This window comes from Chrysemys picta, chromosome 1 (assembly GCF_011386835.1).
Source record: "Chrysemys picta bellii isolate R12L10 chromosome 1, ASM1138683v2, whole genome shotgun sequence".
In the NCBI taxonomy this organism is placed as follows: Eukaryota; Metazoa; Chordata; order Testudines; family Emydidae; genus Chrysemys; species Chrysemys picta.
The window spans coordinates 328,836,795-328,858,793 of NC_088791.1; the positions used below are offsets into that span (position 1 = coordinate 328,836,795).

Sequence of the window (21,999 nt, forward strand, 5' to 3'; positions counted from 1 at the left end):
TAGTTCGAACTTACCTCGGTCCACACGCGGCAGGCAGGCTCCCCCGTCGACTCCGCGGTACTCCTCTCGTCTAGCTGGAGTACCGCAGTCGACGGTGAGCACTTCCGGGTTTGACTTATCGCGTCCAGACAAGACGCGATAAGTCGAACCCAGAAGTTCGATCGCTCGCCGCCGAACTACCGGGTAAGTGTAGACCTACCCTGAGAGGATCTATTTCCCATAAATCCATGTAGATCTGCATTAATTACATAACTCTCTGTGAGGGGACTTAACCCCCGTCACCTGTAAATTAAGAGATAAATAACCTTGTCTCTTTATTGTGCATTTAAATAGTATGGTAAAGGGAGCCATACAAGAATACGGCTAGGATCTCAGTTGACGCAAACTGGTGTAAGATCCATTGATTTCAATTGAACTGTGCTAATTTACACGAGCTGAAGATCTGTCCCAGAATGGAAACATTTTTACAAACACTTTCCATGATTCCTTCCACCTGGAAAAAGAAAGTATATGACCGTGGGGGATGGGTAAGAAAAAGGTATCGGGACTAATTTTGTCCTCAGTTACAGTTGCAGATACACAATATGTCGCTATAGAAGGAAGTGCCCATTCTAAGAGGACATAAGAGAAATTGTTATGGCAAATGAGAGAAAGCACAAAATGTTATTCCTAATGTTGTTTGTGTTGGACTGTTTTAGTAATGACGTTGTACTGTTTATTGATCAGTGAAGGGACAAGCTAAATGCAAATTAAGTGACTGACTGGAAAGTGGTAGCAATTAAAACCCCCTACTAACTCTGGCTGGTCTAGCATTGGAACACTCAGAGTTCTGTCCTTAGTCCCCCCGGGCCGACCCCTTATCCCTGCGAGAACTCACCTGGCTTCTATATTATCTATATGCCTATAATTCTCAAAATCTATCTCCCCACCCACTGATTTCTATTCTGAGCTGCAGTCTTGCATCACGACAAGTGCATCATTCTTGTAGGGTGTTTTTTGGTTTTGTTTTCGTTTCCCTGCTATTATTTATAATAGTTTAGGACATGAAGTGAAGACTACCTTATTGATATAGATCTTTCAGAAAAAAAAATTATACTGGCAAATGTTTAGCATGCCTGTGCCTCAGTAATAAATTTTTCCCATTATAGTATATAGTGTCTTTTATCCAATGATCTCAGTCATGCCTCTGTCTCTGATAACAATTCAATGAATATTATTCTGTAAGTTCTGAGTGTATAACAGACCTAATTACTAACCTTGAATATCAGTGGGAGGTGAATAACTGGGTGTGCAGTATATCAAAGTGGTTGCTTGACCAGTTTTGACTAATCATAGTGTCTTGAAATGTTACGAATAAGGAAATGATACTGAAAGACAAGACAGCATTTTAGAACTAAGCTGATAACCAGCATGGAGTTGAAAAGGAGAAATTCTAGCTTTTGCTAACCTTTTGAACAGGGTAAGGTAATTGACATCATCTACAATAATTTAGATTCATAGGGAACTATTGCCAACATTTCACATAACAAACTGCTCTAAGATCCATGTTCTGTATGGGCAGGAAGATAGAAGGAAATTATTTAACTGCATGGAAGTATTCAGGAGGGGGAAGGGTCCCAGAATTTGGATCACTACTCTTCCTTCTTGAAAGGGACCAATCCAAAGCCCAGTTGAAGTCAACGGAAACACTCCCGTTGACTCAATGACATGTGGCCCTAAAGGTCTGATTCTGCCAACTTCATTCCTGCTGAACAGCAACTTCCTCTGTGAACAATATCAGCCTATTTGGCTATATCATACCAGACTTTTTAAGCAGAATTCCCCACTGAAGCAATATTCTCCTTAAAAGCTGATGGTACAATTAATGAACGATGGCACAATGGTCCAATGAAATCAATCAGGAATCTCATGGAGTGTACTACTCAACAGGAACAAAAGTGGCATCACTGAGGCTTAAATGAAAGTGAAATGTTCTGTAAGCCAGTTAAAATGTGCTGATTACAGAAAAATGGAGCTGGCAATTACAATAACAGCAGAGCTGTTGGTAAAATTTAAAAAAAGAGAGGCTCCTGCTCTCAGGAACTTCCAGCAAGCTGAACTGACTTTGATGTTTAACAAAACAAAACTCAATCAGCATAAAAGTACTCTAATCAGAGGAGACTGAAATGTTTTATTTATTATTGTATTAAAAGCAGTATTACATTAGCACCACCTGAGATCAGGGCAGCACTGTGCTTGGTGTTACACACAAAGACTAGGAGCCAGTTTATTCCCTGAAGATATTTCAGTCAATAGACAGACAAAGGATAAAAAGGGAGGCAGGGGAGTGAAGTATTTTGACTAAAAATCATACAGTAAGTGGGAAGTCAAGCTGGGAACAGACCCCCAAGGCTCATAACTCCCGCTCCAGTTCCTAGCCACTAGATCACACTCTGATTCACTCTAGGGAGGCTGGAGATGCATCTTGCTGCCTCAGCAAATGGCCACATATTTTTAAAATAGCTGTCATTTAGACAGAACTTTTCACCTTCAGAGCACTTCATGAGAATTAAGTCTGACCACAGTCACATGAGGTAGGTAAATACCATTCCCGTTTCTAAAAATTGGGAAACGGGGAAGTTATACGGCTAGCTCAAAACCAAAACTTGCACTGGCATGGAGGACTTAACTGGAGACATACTATATGGAATAACCTGCATCGGCATGGAGATGGACTCGATGATTTATGTCTTTTCCATTTGCTATGTTTGTAGGTATTTGCCTTGAGGCAGGCCCTGTGCCTAGTGTGCATGTATAGTGTCCCTAGCAGGTACTACAACAAATAATATTGATCTAAGGAGGTTATACTGTAGAAAAATATCTAACTGTTCTATGCAAACATGTGTACTATGGACTAGACTGTGCAGCCCTTAGTCATGGTGATAAGCAGTTATACAAGTAGTCTCAGTGACTGGAAGAGGATGGTTGGTTCTCGGCTTAGGGTTCAATTCCCTACTCTACTACAGACTTCTTGGGTGACCTCAGGGAGGGATAGCTTAGTGGTTTGAGCTTTGGTCTGCTAAACCCCGGGGGTTGGGAGTTCAATCCTTGAGGGGGCCACTTAGGGATCTGGGGCAAAATCAGTACTTGGTCCTGCTAGTGAAGGCAGGGGGCGGGACTCGATGACCTTTCAAGTCCCTTCCAGTTCTAGGAGATAGGATATCTCCATTAATTTATATTTTTAATTAAAGTCACTTCATCTCTCTATGCCTCAGTTTCCCACTCTGAAGGTAGCGCTCAAAAAACTACATAGACTTTTTTCCCTCTTGCAGAGAGATGGGGTTAGAGTTGCTACTAGTCACAACCCAAAGAAATAAGCCATAAGAATAGCAAGACCTTTATTCATGAGGCTTATAAAATGCTAGTCAAGAAGAGGTTTACTTGAAACTTTAATGGAATGCAGAATGTCACCCCCTACTTTCAGATGGGACTTGAATGTTTTCAAGTCAAAAAGAGACAATACAAGTTGCTTATTCTTGCAGAAATGATGGGCATATGAAATAGCTTCCAAACAATCTAGAGCAACAAAAGCACCCAAGTAATTTAAACATCTATTAGGTATTATTGATCCAGTGTCCATTTAAAAAAAAGAAGAAGAAGGTCTCTGTAAAAATAGCTTCACGTAAACATTTCTTACGATCTTGCATTGCTTGTAACTACTCCATAGATTAGGGGATTTATAAACTGAATTGCATCAACCACATACAGTATGTTACCACAATGCAGTACTCTGGTCCTAACCAGGCCAACTTGGGTTTGATCTTCCAAGGTACTGAATGCTTCCTAGTTGGAGCTGAGGGTCCTCAACTCCCAATGACATTAGCACCTCCCAGAGAGCTCTCAGCACTGTACAGTATTAGGCCCACTTCCCAGGGCAATTCAGCATCACTCTCAGATGATTCCCACCAGCTGCAGCCTGAAGCAGTGATGACAAGCTCTGGGAGGCTCCACACTCAATCACAGAAAAGCCACCACAGGGCTGGGTCTTTATGGGGCAAGCAAATAAAACCACAATTTACTAAAGGATCCCAAGAGAGCTTCACGGTCTACATATTTTGGAATGACTCACCACGGAAACGCCACTTCTTCTGGGTTGAAAAGAGGCAATCGTTGAACAGCATCTAGCTATACCCCTCAGGAATATAGACAGTGATTCTCAAACTTTTGTACTGGTGACCCCTTTCACACAGCAAGTCTCTGAGTGCGACCCCCCCCCCCCTTATAAATTAAAAACACTTTTTTATGTATTTAACACCGTTATAAATGCTGGAGGCAAAGCGGGGTTTGGGGTGGAGGTTGACAGCTCACAACCCCCCACATAATAACCTCACGACCCCCTAAGGGGTCCCAATTCCCAGTTTGAGAACCCTTGGTATAGGATATGTGAACAATATTATATCCAGCTGAAACTGGAGGGGGAATTTAGATTGACAGAATTTAGAAAAAGTGGGAGTGTAGAGGAAAGGGGGGGCCACGGAAATGGGGACTATCATGTGTAAGGCCTGTTTTGATATAGCACAGCAAATCAGATATTCTGCTTCTGGCTAAGCTAGTCCATATGCCCACTGCTTCAGATGGTGGCAAAGAACAATTTAGTCTCATAATACGCCTCAGCAACTGCCCAAAACTCTTCATGGTGGGTCGGAGGCATTTTATCTTGATTCCAGCAATCAGATTATGGCCTTAATTAACCCTATGCTAGCTTGCATAGTCATAGAATTAACCGAGCCTCTCTCGAAATCTGTCTGTGGTATTTGAAAAGCCAGGTACTGCCATACCCAAGAAGCACTGAGTTATATATATCCTTTCCAATTATATTAATGAATCCAGTGTTACAATGTAAGCACACATTAGTTTGGGAGTGGTGTTGGTCAGGCATTGTTAAATCAAATGGAAAACAGTAAACTGTACTGCTAACACACCAGGCAACCTAGGGTTCAAATTTAACTCACAGACACATCAGTATAAATCTGGAGTGACTCCATTAAAATCAATAGTTAATTTGGATTTACACTGGTGTGAATGACAGCCGAATTTGCCTGCAATCATGTTAGTTAAAATATGTCTTAATATAATCTGCATAAGACTGAACAGAAGCCTATTGGGTTTTTACAATGTATCCTCTCCCCAAAAAAGTAATGGTATGAATTAAAATTCATCATTTCCTTCAGAGCACTAAAAAGTAATAAATCAGTGCAGTAAATTACTGCTATGCTGCGCTGTGAAATTAATACCTACATACATGAAATAAAAATAAGAATTTATGGCCCTAATCAATCATTTTTATAACTCCATCATCTGTCTTATTTATCTTCTTCCACCATCCTCTCCCAGATAATTGATACCAGCTTCAGCACTAACTGTTTAGCATGGCCATAGAATTTCCAACAGTTTTCTTCCATCACAGCACTATTAGTAGTGGTTAGAATTCAGCTAGCCTGAGAATTCATGCAACACTCAGATTCTTCTCTATTTCCAACTCTTCCACCCGGTGATTTTTATATCTATATATAGGCACTGTGGCAAAGTACCTTCTTCTCCTTAGCAGGCTCAGTCCTTTTTGCTTTGGAAACACAGGCTTGGGCAAGGCAGATCCTTACTGGTAGCACAGGGTCCGGCTATTCCGTTCCCCAATCAGACTCTTGTACTAGTTTTCCTTCCCTTCTGGGGAGGGAGTGCAGCCTTCCTTCCAGGAAGGGTTCAGTGTCTTGCTACACTCAGCCTACTGGCAGCTTCCCTGCTTCTCTCACTCTCTTAACCCCCTCCTTCCACCCAGGGGAGGGTTTATAAAGGTCTCAAGCAGTTGGAGCCAGCTGAAACTAATTAGTTCCCTAGTAACCCCTTTTCCAGCTGAACCTTGTTTCCCCTGGTTATCTCCCCTCAGTGGATTGGGAGAGGCCTTTTAACCCCTTGGGACTAATTACTACCTCCTCCCCTTTGTAGCTGTTTGTCCTGGGTTTACAAATAATACACACACATCTCATCAGTTCATGCTGTTTATCTCGCTGCTCCACGTTCAGTGTCAGAGTAAGACGGAGCCCTCCCCTCTGCATGGAGGTCAAGCCAAGAAGGCAAACCTGCATGTGGGTGTGATGAGACTAGCCATGAAAACAGACAACACTATGGGTAAAATTTTAGAGTGCTTAAGTGACTTAGAAGCCATTTTAAAAAAAGTTACTTAGGCAGTTAGAACCTTAATGCTTAAGGGCCAGATTTACCAATGTACTTAGTAACCTAAATTGATAGGTTTTACTAACGCTCCTATCTGCATCTTTAGGGGCCTAAATCCCTATGCAAGTCTGGCCCGAAGTCACTTCTGAAAATAAGACTAAGGGCCATATTTTTAAAGATATTTAGGTGCCTAACAATACAGAAAGCCCCCAAATTAGATTTTCAAGAGTGCCTAGGTGCTTAACTGAAATTGGAATCAATGGGAGTTAAGTGTTAAGATGCTTTTGAAAATTTTACCCTATATCATCTTCATACACATGCGTCTGACGAAGTGGGTATTCATTCACGAAAGCTTATGCTCCAATACATCTGTTAGTCCTAAAGGTGCCACAGGACTCTCTGTTGCTTGTCACAGATCCAGACTAACACGGCTACCCCTCTGATACTTGATACATACGCAATCACCCTTGCTGAGCAACACTAATAACACTGGTCTACAATTTTTGAGAAGTAGTCTGCTTCAGAGATAAAATGTGCTATTTATTATGTATTTTGATGTGCTGAATTCAAATATGACAATTAAAACAACTGATTGGCTACTGTTTCTAAGATTTAAGTTTTTACATTTTATGTCTATGTATATTGTGTAGATAGTAGTTTTAATCATAAATTGTAAACCTTGGTCTTTTCATGTGTTTATGGTTGCTTTACATGATAATATTTCACCTGTCCTGTTTATGTAACACTTTAAAAATAAGCAAAAGGGTTATATAAATAAAATTTATTATGAAACAAAAGGCAAAAAACTATTCTGTACATAGTTTAATCCTATTCAGTGTCTACTCGGCGCTTCTCGGCTTGTCTCTTGTATTCATTAAATGGAGCATCTCTTGTCACTGTCCAACAATAGTCTGCAAGCATTGATGGGCTCCATTTGCCCTGATAGCGTTTCTCCATTGTTGCAATGTCCTGGTGAAATCGCTCGCCGTGCTCGTCGCTCACTGCTCCGCAGTTCGGTGGAAAAAAATCTAGATGAGAGTGCAAAAAATGCATCTTTAGTGACATGTTGCAACCAAGGCTTTTGTATGCCTTGAGGAGGTTTTCCACTAACAACCTGTAGTTGTCTGCATTGTTGTTTCCGAGAAAATTTATTGCCACTAACTGGAAGGCTTTCCATGCCATCTTTTCCTTGCCACGTAGTGCATGGTCAAATGCATCATCTCGAAGAAGTTCACGGATCTGAGGACCAACAAAGACACCTTCCTTTATCTTAGCTTCACTTAACCTTGGAAATTTTCCACGGAGGTACTTGAAAGCTGCTTGTGTTTTGTCAATGGCCTTGACAAAGTTCTTGAGCAGACCCAGCTTGATGTGTAAGGATGGTAACAAAATCTTCCTTGATTCAACAAGTGGTGGATGCTGAACACTTTTCCTCCCAGGCTCCAATGACTGTCGGAGTGGCCAATCTTTCTTGATGTAGTGGGAATCTCTTGCACGACTATCCTATTCACAGAGAAAACAGCAGTACTTTGTGTATCCAGTCTGCAGACCAAGCAAGAGAGCAACAACCTTCAAATCGCCACAAAGCTGCCACTGATGTTGGTCATAGTTTATGCACCTCAAAAGTTGTTTCATGTTGTCATAGGTTTCCTTCATATGGACTGCCTGACCAACTGGAATTGATGGCAAAACATTGCCATTATGCAGTAAAACAGCTTTAAGACTCGTCTTCGATGAATCAATGAACAGTCTCCACTCATCTGGATCGTGAACGATGTTGAGGGCTGCCATCACACCATCGATGTTGTTGCAGGCTACAAGATCACCTTCCATGAAGAAGAATGGGACAAGATCCTTTTGATGGTCACGGAACATGGAAACCCTAACATCAGTTGCCAGGAGATTCCACTGCTGTAGTCTGGAGCCCAACAGCTCTGCCTTACTCTTGGGTAGTTCCAAATCCCTGACTAGGTCATTCAGTTCACCTTGTGTTATGAGGTGTCGTTCAGAGGAGGAGGATGGGAGAAAATATGGGTCCTGTGACATTGATGGTTCAGGACCAGAAGTTTCATCCTCTTCCTCGTCTGACTCAAGTGAGAATGATTCTGGTGCATCAGGGACCGGCAGTCCTTCTCCGTGGGGTACTGGGCGTATAGCTGATGGAATGTTTGGATAATGCACAGTCCCCTTTTTCTTCTTTGACACACCTTTCCCAACTGGAGGCACCATGCAGAAGTAACAATTGTTGGTATGATCTGTTGGCTCTCTCCAAATCATTGGCACTGCAAAAGGCATACATTTCCTTTTCCTGTTCAACCACTGGCGAAGATTTGTTGCACAAGTGTTGCAGCATATATGTGGGGCCCACCTCTTGTCCTGATCTCCAATTTTGCAGCCAAAATACAGGTGATAGGCTTTCTTAACCATAGTGGTTATACTGCGCTTTTGTGATGCAAAAGTCATTTCACCACAAACATAGCAGAAGTTATCTGCACTCTTCACACAAGTATGAGGCATCTCTGTGCACTTTGGCTAAACAGAAATGTGTCCCTTTGCAAAATCAAACACTGACAAATAAGAGAGCACGACACCGTATGATTTCTAGAGCTGATATAGGCAATTTTTTCAGCAGAGTGATGTAAGCTTCATTATGATTGCATCATCCATGACTTCTAGGAATAACATGATGCAATTCATATCATGTATGATGCAATACCAGCTTCAGATTGCATCATTCATTGTTTTGCCTAAAAAGCAAGTACTGTCCAAACCCAGTCATAGATTTATTCATAGATCCAGTCAAAGATGTAGTTTAGTCATTTCTGGTTTAAATTGAGATCCCTTCCCTTTATAACTCACTTATCCTCCGCCGTTCCCAAGTGAAGGGTCGTATATACTGACCCAATAGCATATCTTGAAAACTAGAGCCAATCAACAATTTTAAGGATCATTTTCATTCTCATTGACCCAGAATTAGTAAAATTCGACTACATTTATTTCAGAAGCATTTTGACTGTAGAGCAGTGTTATCTGACACCTATTTGGTGGGCTCAGTTAAGTTCTCAGTCAACCGGTCACTACGTCACAAAATTAATCACTGCCAATGATTCCTTTCTGAGACAAGCAAGCATTTATTTCAGAAGCATTTTGGCTTTAGAGCAGTGTAATGGAAACACTTAAGTTACCATTTTAAGTACAGTAGGTGCCTACCAAACAAACAAGTGTAAACACACGTTTCCTTACTGTGACTATAACCATACTGCAGCCACCATTTGTCCTTTCCTATTTGAAGTGCACTTCTATCCACAAAAAAAGGACAATATCGAATTTAAACACCCCTTGCACAATAAATCAGGGAAAGTCAGAGATGTCCTGTTGGACTTGCTAAATTAAGCGAACACGATTCATTGTTCTACAGGAAAAGGCAACCTTTAATAGCTCCCTGAAAGAGAGCACAGATGATTTATGGTTTCTTACGCACTCATGTACTACATTATCTACTTGGTGCCTGTACTTATGCATATCAGCTCATCACAGAAAGTACAATTCTGCCCACCGGATGCCACTTAGCTATACATTATAACAAAATCTAGGACATGAAAGGAGGAACCTATATGTAAGGAAGCATTTGCCCCACAATGTCTGCTGTGCTAGAGAGCTCAGGGATGATGGTAGGATGTTCTGACAGTTTCTTCTTGTCTTTCTCCTCTCAGGTGTAGAAACAAGAGGTACTGGAGCCAGTTCTGACACCCACACAAAAACACGTACCCTGGAACAGTAGGGTTGCCAACTTTCTAATTGCACAAAACCAAACACTCCTGCCCCAAGTCCCTGCCCCCTGCTCACTCCCCCCCCCCATCGCTCACTTGCTCGTTTACACTGGGTGCGGGAGGGGGCTCCAGGCTGGAGCAGAGGGTTGGGGTGTGGGCTCTGGGGTGGGGCCGAGGATGAGGGGTTTGAGGTGCAGGAAGGGATTCCAGACTGGGGCATGGACCTGAGGAGTTTGGCGTGTGGGTGGGACCTCCGGGCTGAGGCAGGGGGTTGGGTGTGGGAGGAGGTACAGGGTCTGAGCTGGGACTGCGGGTTCCAGGGTAGGGCCAGAAATGAGGGGTTCAGGGTGCAGGAGGGGGCTCTGGGCTGAGGCAGGGAGTTGGGGATGTGGGGAGCGGGCTCCAAGAGGGAGTTTGGGTGTGGGAGAGGGCTCAGGGCTGGGAAAGAGGTGCAGGAGGGGGTGTGGGGTGCAGGATCTGGGAGGGAGTTTTGCTGTGGGAGGAGGCTCCAGGGCAGGAGGTTGGGATGTGGGAGGGGATGTGGGGTGCAGGCTTGGGGAGGGGCCTCAGTGCTGGTGGTGTGGGAGGGAGTTTGAGTGCAGGAGGTGGCTCTGGCATGGGATGGGGTGTGGGAGGAGGTGTGGGTTGCAGGCTCTGGGCAGCGCTTACTTCAGGGGGATCCTTGGAAGTGGATGGCATGTCCCTCGGCTCCCAGGCACAGGGACAGACAGGTGACTTTGCACTGTGCGCACTGCCTCCACCTGCAGGCGCTGCCCCGGCAGCTCCCATTGGCTGCAGTTCCAGGCCAATGGAAGCAGCGAAGCTGGCGTGTGAGGTGGGGGCAGCGTGCAGAGCCCCCCTGGCCGTCCCTCTGCCTAAGAGCCAAAGGACATGTCACCACTTCTGGGAGCTGCACAGAGCTGGGTAGGGAGCCTGCCAGCTCTGCCAATGGGACTTTTAATGGCCCGGTGGTCATGGGTCAATCTCCAAAAAGACCAGAAAACCTTCCTATTTCCTTCCTATGTCGTCAGGGCTAAGGTGGCTCCCTGCCCGCGGTGCCTCCCTCCCTCCAAACCACTCCACTCCCGGAAGGGGCCGGCATGTCCCTGCAGCCCCTGGGGGGGCGTCTCTGCGCATTACCCCTGCCCCGATCGACAACTCCGCAGCTCCCATTGCCTGCCCCCCCAGCCTAGGAGCCGCTGCCAGAGGGGTATGCTGGTCGCTTTGGGAGCCACACCGCCCAACGTAAGCGCCACCCCCTAACCCCTGCTGCACCCCAGCCCCTGCCCCAGCCCAGAGCCCGCACCCAAACTCCCTCCCAGAGCCCGACCCCTGCACCCACTTCTGCACCCCAATCAAGGTACCTCACTTTATTTTCATTTACTTCCTATTACTTATAATATAGCAGAAGGATGAAGACAAAAAAATGAAAAAAAGGGTGGAGATAAGAGAGGATGTTCTTTTTCTTGGCTGCATCCCGAGGATGGGGCCCCCGGAAATGAAGCTGTGCACAGGGCCCCGCAAACTCTAAATCCGTCACTGGTTAAGGACCAAATATTTAAAGGTATCACGGTGCCTAAGGATGCAGGGTAGACACTGCATGGGATTTTCAAAAATGCCAGGGCACCTGACTCCCATTGATTTCAACAGGAGTTAAGAGCTTAGGCACTTGGAAAATCCCGCTAGGCATCTATTGCATATTGAGGCAGCACCAAAATACCCTTAAAAAAAATCTCACCTTAAGTCACTTGCCAGAAGCCTGCAGCACAGCCAAGAATCAAACCCAGATCTCCAGCATCCCAGTGGCGTGCCCTCCCCAGAGGGTGATACACTATGGTGATGAATATATGATAAACTATTGTGTAATAGAAACACATGGCTAGGTACTGCAAACCCATCCCATCAACATTATAGAAATGTATATAACTGGTATGAGCACTGAAGATGATGAAGGCAAGCTTAGGAGAAAGAGAAGGTGGAAAACCTTGTCATTTCTGAATTGGTGAACTGAGTGTATAGAAACAGCACTATAAAATGGACCAGCCAGAAGTGATTCTTTGGAAATACCATACAAACTGCACCCAACAAAGCAAAACAAAGCCAGGGATTTGTTGAATTTATGATTTGAGTGCAAGAATACTCAATGGACTCCCGTCCATGCCAGCATGGTCCTAAATGGGACACCACTTTAATTTTCACTCACAAAGCCTGACTAGTCATAGATGAAAGATGACCGACTGTTGACATTACTTAACATTTTAGAACTGAATTGATCCCCCTGGCACAGATGAATAGTCTCAATCTGAGGCACAAACACCCAAGCACCACTCACCTATCCTGCCATCGCTACATCGCCACCTGTGACGTATCTGGGTTCACATTAAACATATGAAGCTTTATTTATTGTACAGCATGCTGCAGCATTTAAGTCTGCCCTGCAAAGCACTACATAAATTACAGCTTTGCTGAATGTCAGGTAGCACATAAAGCCAGCATGCCACACAAAAATCTAAGACAAATCTCTTCTGTATACGCTGGAAAATGATAAATATATTTCTTAATTACTAGAAAACATCATAACCGTGAACCTGTTTCTTATAAAAATCGTATCAGTAAGAAAAGAATGTGGTTTGAGAGAGGTTTAAAAGTAGCTTGGGCAGCTAGCTGAAGGCTACTTTCTAAAGCTAACACTGTATGTTTCTCTCTCAGCTTTGAGTCTCCTACCTCCCATTGCTGTCACTGAGACCTGTGCTGCTAAAACCCACAGCACTTCGATAATTTATGAGACTGTGATTCCAATCCCGGGCTTTAAAATTGGAAACCTCCTTTCTCAGCACCACAGAACCACTGTGCACATATGCCATCAATCCATCCACAGAAGAACTTTGGGGGGGAGAGGGGGAAGAGGAGAGGCATCCCACCCAGTTTTCAGTGTTTTCCATTTTATTTCTCTTTAAGTAAGCTGCACAAAAGGAGCAGATGAATCCCACCTGTACACAATCCTTCACAAATCATACATTAGCCAGAAGGTTCCCATAGAACAATAAGGTCCCTCCTGAGCTACTGAAATAAACGTTAAATATTAAAAATCTTACTTGCCGTCAGCACTAGAAGCTCTGAGAGTTTCGAGGGCTCCGGAGGGGAATGGCTGAAGCCTCTACGTTCCAGCCATGTAACAGTTTTACCTCATAAAACTAAGCAAAGCAAACTTCAAATTAAACTCCCTATTGAAAATAACAGAGGCACCTTGTGAGGGGAAACAGTCTTGGCTCCCTGATTGAGGGAGCTCTTATAGTGAATATGACTATTATTTGTATTACTGTAGTCCTGTTGCTGGACCTGGACCGCACTGTACAAGGTGTTGTATAAAAACAGAACAAAAAGATGGTCCCTGCTCCAATAAGCTTGACATCGGAGGAAGTGCAGTTGCACTGAACAGGCTGTGCTGAAAGATTCGGGGAGCCAAGGCAGGGGAAGCACATGCATTATTACAACCCAACTCACCTGGGGCTCCTTTCACAATGGGGATTTGAGGGTAGGGCCAACCCTCCTCTTCCATCCCTTATCATGGGAAGGAGTGTGATTTGGGCTTTAGGCTGTGTATCTGCAGCAGATTCAGCGACAGCACTTATTAAGGCCAGTCTGCAGGGTTATGTCTGAGAAGAAGTCTGCCAATTCTTTTACCACATATAGTAGCTGGGCTGCCTAGCCAAATACTGAAAGTTATTCACCCCGTTATTACTCACAACTGATTGTATTTGCCTTCGACTGTGCATACACCTTCTCTTTTCCCTCCTGTTCCTTTCGAGAGCTAATAGATGTAAGTCTTTAAAAAAAAAATGTAAACTGAGGTTTATTTAAAAGCAGTGCAGGAGGCATTTGGCCATGCATCTTTCATTAGAATGAACTGGGGGTGGGAGGTGAAAGCCCACACTGCTTTGAAAAATCTCTGCCTATTGCTATGAAATATCCCACCACCTCCTTGGCTACAGAATATGCTGTCAGGTCCACATCAAGTTGAGGAGGTTTGCAAGGCAGATAATGGATGGCAGCTTGATAAACACAGCACAGAGGCCATTTTGCAGTAGCATACAGGTATGCACGCAGGTTAACGTAAGTGGTCTCAGGCTCAACCACCTATTACACTCTTTACTGTTCCCGAGTGTTAATTCTTGATCTTCCAGCTAAGGTGTGGTATTTATAGCACCCTTATTCAGCAAAACTTTAAAGCACATGCATAGTCCCACTGAAGTCAATGAGTGAGTGCTCAAGTGCTCTGCTGAACTGGGGCCCAGGTGAGCTAACAGGTGACTGCAGTGCAGCTCAGAAGAATAGCTAGACAGACACATCATTTCTCTAACATGTCACACATATGCCCAGAACCCCAGCTGGTATAAATCTGTGTAGATTTAATTTAAGGCCCAAGAGACCATTAGATCATGTAGTTTGATCTGCTGTACAATACGTGCCATAACACTGCATCCGGTTGACTCTTGTATTGAGTCCAATAACTTGTGTTTGACAAATGTTGACTTCAACAGGGCTACAACCAAATTACAACAGATGGGAATTTGTCCCATAAACTACAACAGCTCTAACCCACTGGTAAATCTTCCCTCGCAGCATTAAGTGTATTTAGTACAGCAAAGCCCTATCCCTTCGGGTAAAGTTGATGGGTAATAGTGAAAGCTATGAAAAGATGAGTAAGAAAAAGATCACCATAACGGCACGAAGAAAATATTGTTTGTGTTGCATCGTCTGCCAGTGCAGATGTTTATAGGCACAAAGGTGTACACAACAGTACCACAATCCTTACACAAAGGCTATGGTTACTGCCATGCTATTTAATCAACTGTGAAATTGGAACTTGACTGTCCGGAAAAAAAATAGGCAACAATTTTCCCAAAACATAAAAAAAAAAAAAAAACAGCTTCAGAAGAGTCCAATGCAAGAGACACGCAAAGAAAAGCAGCTCTGTACAAAATCCATATTGACCAAGAAACAGAAAGTAGTAGTATCTCATTACCTGTTTTTGGATTGATAGCAAAGAAGTTCTGAGGGTTTCCACTTGTAATCCTGTAGGTCAGTTTTTCACTGCTGCTGGAGTCAGGATCTTGGGCCTGGATGTGAATGACGGATACATCCTTAGGGGAGTTTTCCATGACAGCCGGATAATAAATAGGTTCAGAGGTCAGAGGGGCATTGTCATTCACATCTTCAACTTCAACATAGACCTCGATGGTAGCATAAAGTGGGACGACACCACGATCAGTCGCATACACTGTTAGCCAATAGGATTTGGTTGTCTCTCGGTCAAGGACATCTGCAGTATAGATAACTCCTGCAGGAAAGACAGTAAGCACAGTACTGTGGGTCACTCAAAAAACAACAGAGATAATAAAAGGCACATCTTCACCTGGTGTTTAGAAGGAGAGTATAGTGCAAATGTATAAAACATATCAATCGCAAAAAATTACTAAATCATTAAATGTGCATATGGACACAATGACAACAAATCTATCCTCAGCCATCTGTTCTCAAACCCTGCTCAACAGCTCCACCTTACCCTAAGAAAAATCTGGGAAGAGATGGGTTTAGTAGATTTGGAGTTGAAGGGGGAAGGTCCAGAGTGAATAATATGTTGCCAAAATGCCCTGGGCAAATACCCAATCTTCTTTAAACCCTGGAACTGTCACATCAGTGGTTGTCAACCTATTTACCATTGTGGGCTGCATACACAACACTCAATGAAAAGCAACAGAGAGTCCTGTGGCACCTTTAAGACTAACAGATGTATTGGAGCATAAGCTTTCGTGGGTGAATGCCCACTTTGTCGATGCATTCACCCACGAAAGCTTATGCTCCAATACATCTGTTAGACTTAAAGGTGCCACAGGACTCTCTGTTGCTTTTTACAGATCCAGACTGACACGGCTACCCCTCTGATACTTAACACTTAATGAGCTATGTGGGCCGCATCTACACAATATACATAGGCCTGTATGGCCCTGAGGATGTCACATGGGCTGCCGCTATGTGCGGATTGGGCCACAAGCGGCCCACAGGCCACAGGTTGAGAACCACTGCATCAGATGATCACAACTGATGGGACGGAGACAATTCCTCCTTTGAAAAGACCTCCTGAGACTTCGCTAAAGATATTGAAACAGGGTATGAAGATTATAATACTGACATTGCTTTCAAATTAAACCAAACAGTGATAACTTGTCACACATTGCATATGTCCCAGATAATCAACAGCTTGCTATTTAATCAAGGCACATCCACTCCACCTGCTGAGGACAGAAAATGACAACAGGTTTCCCATCCACTCTGAGTGTGTATGTAGAGCTACCACCCTTTAGGATATATATAACTATACGCCATGCATTCCCTTTCCCAAAAGCCATCCGCCAACCTTCAATTCAGTCTAAAGTGATGTACGGACCCATTTTTCTCCCACTGAAATCAATAGCAAATACCACATTGACTTCAGTAAAAGCATCACAGGGTCCCTTACATTGTAAATTTCTTGTGGCATAGACAATTTCTTACATAGATCCAATTCTAATTTCAGAATTTACATTCTTATCGACTTCAGAGCAGACTCTGTGTTTGAAGAGTGATAAACACAGTAACAGTGCACAAGTAATAATAATACCAAAATAAACACATTCAGCTGTATTTCCCCCCTACCACTTTTGGGATGTATACACAGACCATTTACTTTTCCTAACCCAATGCTAACATTTTGGCAGAAACACCAATATAGCTGAACTCAAGGATGAGATATATTAACAGGGACGGTTTGGAGAAAAGTAAGTCATGCTGCTAATAGAGAGAAATTAGTGAAGAAGCTGTAGGGCAGGATGGTAACACAAGAAACTTGGATTTAGCCACAGATGCATTTAGTACTAGATAAAGAGTTTAAATGCATCAATTTATCATTCAGGAGGCAGATCTGCTCATGGGCCAGCACTAATGGGTTATTTTTGATTACACCATACAGGACTTTCCGTAGCAGCCTAAAGTCTTACACAATCTTTAAGCTAATCAGAATAGATCTGTGTGATCCTTTATAAATTCAGGGCTGCATTTGTGCCTTGGAGGCCAAACCAGCCATTTGTGATAGGTTTTGGTTCAGGTAGAAAGGATGTGCTCCAGCCCCGAGGAAAAGCTTGACTCAGCCAGGATTCCAGCATGTTGCAGTGAGATATCTATTGTCCTTTAAATGGTTTAAATCTAGCTCCCCAGTTCTAGCTCTAATGGCCTGTGTGGAAGGGGTCAGATCCATGGTCCCTGCCTCACCCCACTCTGGAGAGGCTAGCACGATGGCTAAGAAGTGGCTCTGCTCACCCGCCTCACTGTGCATTGTCCTTGATGAGGGAACGCAAGTGGGGGAGGAGAGATAAACTCCAGGTGTATGAATGGCTTATGTACCAGTGTGGGCCAGGGATTGTATGCACTCCACAAGGCTTATCACAGCTCCTCCAGGTAGTGAAAACAGCAGGGAATGACTAAGGCAAATCACTCATGTTATAACACCTCCAGAGAAGTACCACCTTCTAGGGAGGCTAACATATTCTGATTTAAACTGGATTCTCCAGAGACCAACAGACAAAGAAATGACTTTTGGATAAATAGCCCAGGCTTAAACTGACTCAGGGCTGGTCCCCACTTAGTCCGGACTTCGGACTAAGGTACGCAAATTCAGCTACGTTAATAACGTAGCTGAATTCGAAGTACCTTAGTCCGGACTTACCGGGGTCCAGACGCGGCCGGAAGTCTCCCCCCGTCGACGCCGCGTACTCCTCTCGGAGAGCTGGAGTACCGGCGCCGATTGTGGGCACTTCCGGGATCGATCCGGGATCAATTTATCGCGTCTTAACCAGACGCGATAAATCGATCACAGAACATCGATTGCGTGCCTCCGGACCAGCCGGTAAGTGAAGACTAGGCCTAAGGGCCTTCATTTTGGTTCTTGACTGAGATGAACTTGTAACCACAGGGAAAACCCAGTTGTGGGGTTTGACTGACACCTACCAGAGTCTTATGTTGGAGTTGGGGGTGACCTCAGGTAAGCTTTTTAGCATGTGTACAGGTTCTTTTATTGTTTTTATGTTTTCTCCGTAATGCTTTTATCTTAAGAATAAATGTGTTTGCTTAGGTGGAGCTGTCTGGTAACTTGTAATACAATACACTGGTCACTGCCCTCAGAGAAAGCAAAAGTGCAGGCACTGGCCTTTTAGACAGACTGGCTTGCTGGACATATCAGTGCAGATAGAAGAGCTAGGCAGCCTTAAAAACCCCGGTCAGGAGGGCGTGAGAACTGGATCTCCACCCAGGAGAGGTGGCGGCTGGGAGCCAGAAACTCCTATGCGGGTGCCCTTGAAGGACTATGGAGGGGGAAATGCAGATGCAGTTACCGTGAACCTGTGACAGAAGTCGTATCCAGCACCCTCCCCACTGATTTCTGTGCAGCCCTGGAGAGAACATAGGACCCAAGTAGTCAATTAGTAGAAGCGTTTGAAGTAGGGACACTTGTCCACTAGGAAGTATACTTAGGCTACTAACTTACTTCTTTAAAAAGTTTTTAAACATCAAAAAGCAAAAACCATTTTTGGGCGTGAACAGCCTGTCTGATAAGAGCTCCCAGGCACTTCAATCCAATGCACAGACGGGAAGACAGAGAGGGAGAAAATGGCACGAATTCCAGCAATATAAAAACTCACAGTCTTTTTCCAGAAACATCAGGTCCATGACCTTGTTGATCAGATACATTAATCACCTAACACAGGGAAGTAACACAGTGCTTTAGGGAAAAGGGAGAGTATATTCTAAATATCCCTTGTCGGCAGGCTCTGCCACATAATGACTTTCTGTAGAAACATGGATGAAATATGTAGTGAAGAGTGATGGAAATACCTAGAAATCCAAAAGAGAAAAGACATTCTATGCATGAAAAGAGCCCATAATAAACAATACACTCTGGAAATAAATAAATAAATAAATAAATCCAACCAGGAAGGGATAACGCAAAGAGATGAAGAATAAATGGCCATAGAAATGCTAATTTATCAAAAAGACAAGAGGGATTATTTTAGATACGTAAACAGAAATTGAAATGACTGATTTTTCTTTTCCCAAGGAGAACAAGGGAATGTGCTGGAAAATTAACAGCTGTTTTTGAAGCTGAATTCCACTAGCATTGAGCTGACAATAAATATATTTTCTGAGACCTTCCTTTACTTTACTGCGGGCAACAGTTACTTTGCACTTCTGCATTTTAGAGGGAAAGGATCACGGAACAAGTGTAGGCAATTGCCAACATGTCTTTTCCAATGCATTTAAAAATTGATTTATTAAAATGTTCCAGCTACAGATTAATTTCCTTTGCTCAGTATTTCTCGTCATTTCACCTGCCGTGAAACAGAAACTTGATAAACAGATTAAAAGTTTATCTACTTTCATTTGGATGTTCTCTAAATATAGCACCTCTTCATATTCTCTGCTGACAGTGCCTTTTGGAACTCCCCACAAGAGTGCTCCCAAGTGAAGCACAATAATTTCCTCCACATTTATTGTTGCTACAAAAGCATCTACAGATCCATTAAGTTCCTAATACCTGATCCAAAGCCCAATGAAGTCATTGGGAGCCTTTCTACTGATTTCACTGGGCTTTGAATCAGAGGCCTAGTGCATAATCAACAACCCATCTGATGTTTCCTGCAGTCGGCTGGTGCCTCCCCCAACCCCAGCTCTCAATAGAAAGAGAACTTTATTTTAAAAAGTCTAACCTTTATGATTGTGAAAACTTCTCAAATGTGAACCAATGTATCATTGTCTTCCTACATCTCTAGACAAACTAATCTTAAGAAAGCTCTTAGACAGCCTCCAGTCATTCAGAAGGATCCAACTTCATCTCAATGAGGTGTTAACTCTGAAATTTCATGATGGCATTTCACTACCAATGTTTGCTGTTCATTATATTGGCATGAAATCAATGTGTATATCACAGAGTGGTTGATATAATATTATCACAGACATTAGGAGATGGAAAACATTCTACTAGATAATTCAAAACTTGTCTTAAACTTATCCCTGTAGTACCTGTGTATTATTGAGAATGAATAAGGAAGGAGAGTAGAGAATGTGTGTGAATGTAGGATCACCAGAGATTCAAAAACGACTCCATTCTCTTCAAAACTGTAGCCACTATTTTACTCCTTAGCAAATAAAATATGTTCAAAGTAGTTACAACTATGAAAATGTTTGCAGAAGAAAAGAAATTTATTTGAAGCTGCCACAAAAGTCGAGAGAAGTGGAGATTTGTGCTTTAAGCTGCAAGCTTTTTCATGGACATGGGATGACCTTCTTCATGTGTGAGTAGCTAACAAATATTAAAAGAAATACAAGTGAGACAGTCGTCCCCACTGTGAACAAATCAAGAAGTGCCAAGGATCATCATCAGTGATTCAGAAACTTTCTGGGGAAGGGGGGCAAGAATGGAAGGAAGGGGAGAGGGAAGGTCTGAGTTATTTCCAGACCCTTTTACAGCTGAACTTGAAAAACACACTGATGTACAATGTTCCAATCCACTGTCACCATGTTTTATAAAAGACTCACTTACTGAGTTTTTATAAAATGATAACTGAGTTCCAGATAGACAGTATATAAGAAGGCAGTTGATCGCACCCTCTGTGGAAGTGGTTAGATTTGTGACCAAGTTTTTCTTACAACGCTTCTATAGAAATCAAAGCTTTGCAACTCCCTAAAAGCCTGAAACTTATATTCCCTAAGGCACATGGTACCCTCAGAGAGAGAAACCCAGACATCAAGAAGCTGGGGTCAGAAAAACACCACCATTGATCTGCCTTCCACTACAGCCGTCACAGTACATTTGGCCTGCGTGATTTGCAAATCACTGTGTACGCTAAGAACATTATAAATGAAAAACAACAACAGTGTGCGTTTATCTCTGATTAAAATCCTACGCACATTTCAATGTAAATTAAACACAGCCCTTGGGCTCTGGGCAACATGCCAGCATAGCCCTCACTGCTGCAAAAGTTGTGTTCAACTTTCTTCTAGAGGCCTGTTTTCCTTCTTTCCCCAGCAAAAGAAAAGGAGTTAGCCACTTTCTCCATTGATACTGATAGGTCCTCACCCATGGCACACACTGAAAAGCTACATTAAAAGATATAAAAATAGAAAAGATAGTGTGAATTAGTGGTTAGTACAGGGGATAAGGAGCCAGTGGCCTGCAATTCTATTCCTGGCTCATCCAGTGTTCTGCTGTGTCCTTCAGCAAAATCACTGAAAGGGTCACAGTCACTTCAAAAATCATCTGAAAGTTTTGTATTAACTATTATTGCAAGAACCGACTCAAGGTTGTTACAGTTGAAACGGATTAGAGAAAAACATTCTTTTTTCTTCTTTCTTTTTTTTTCCAATGCTGTTGGTCCAGCCGCTGCTCGGCCTTAAACTCTGCTAGCCTGTTGTAGTTATTAAGATAGTACTTGGCTAGTAGAGCCTGGTAGTTTGCAATCTAGAACTGTAGTCCCGCCAAAGAATATACCTTCTGGCCCAGCAGATCCATCCTCTTTGCCACCCTGTCCACAGAAGTAGATTCTGCAGATGCTGGGTGCCTGCTCTGCTGCCACATGGACCACCAGAGAGCTGCGAGGTGGATGAGTAAAAAGAAAATCTGCCCTCTCCGCTCTCTTAGGTGTGAAGCACAGGAGGCAGAGATGTGTCACATGCATGGATAGCATTCCAGATGCGTCGGCACCATGGCTGTCGTCAGTACTATCGGATCCCATTTGCGCCAGGCCTACCCTTCACACAAAGAAGGTTGGATGCTAGTCTGACCAGATCCATGTGTGACCTCTCACCCTGACCTAGCCCAGTTTGGGGAAGAAATGCTGCGCTTAGGAGTAGTCTGTGGTGGGGATCTGCTCTTGTGCCTGTGAGAATGTTTTTTATTCTAATGTTGGGCGTTGTCCTTGGTCTTCGGTAC

The 21,999-nt window shown here is 43.4% G+C and overlaps 1 protein-coding gene across 12 annotated transcripts in view; it reads right to left on the minus strand.

Moving 5' to 3' along the window:
• Positions 1-21,999, minus strand: part of FAT3 (FAT atypical cadherin 3) — a 566,930-nt gene that overhangs the window by 289,919 nt on the left and 255,012 nt on the right. For all 12 annotated transcript variants that reach the window (XM_008171837.4, XM_042856002.2, XM_005304056.5 and 9 more), the window contains exon 3: positions 15,007-15,321. In XM_008171837.4, the coding sequence (XP_008170059.2) occupies positions 15,007-15,321 (315 nt within the window). The remainder of the gene's footprint in view (positions 1-15,006; positions 15,322-21,999) is intronic.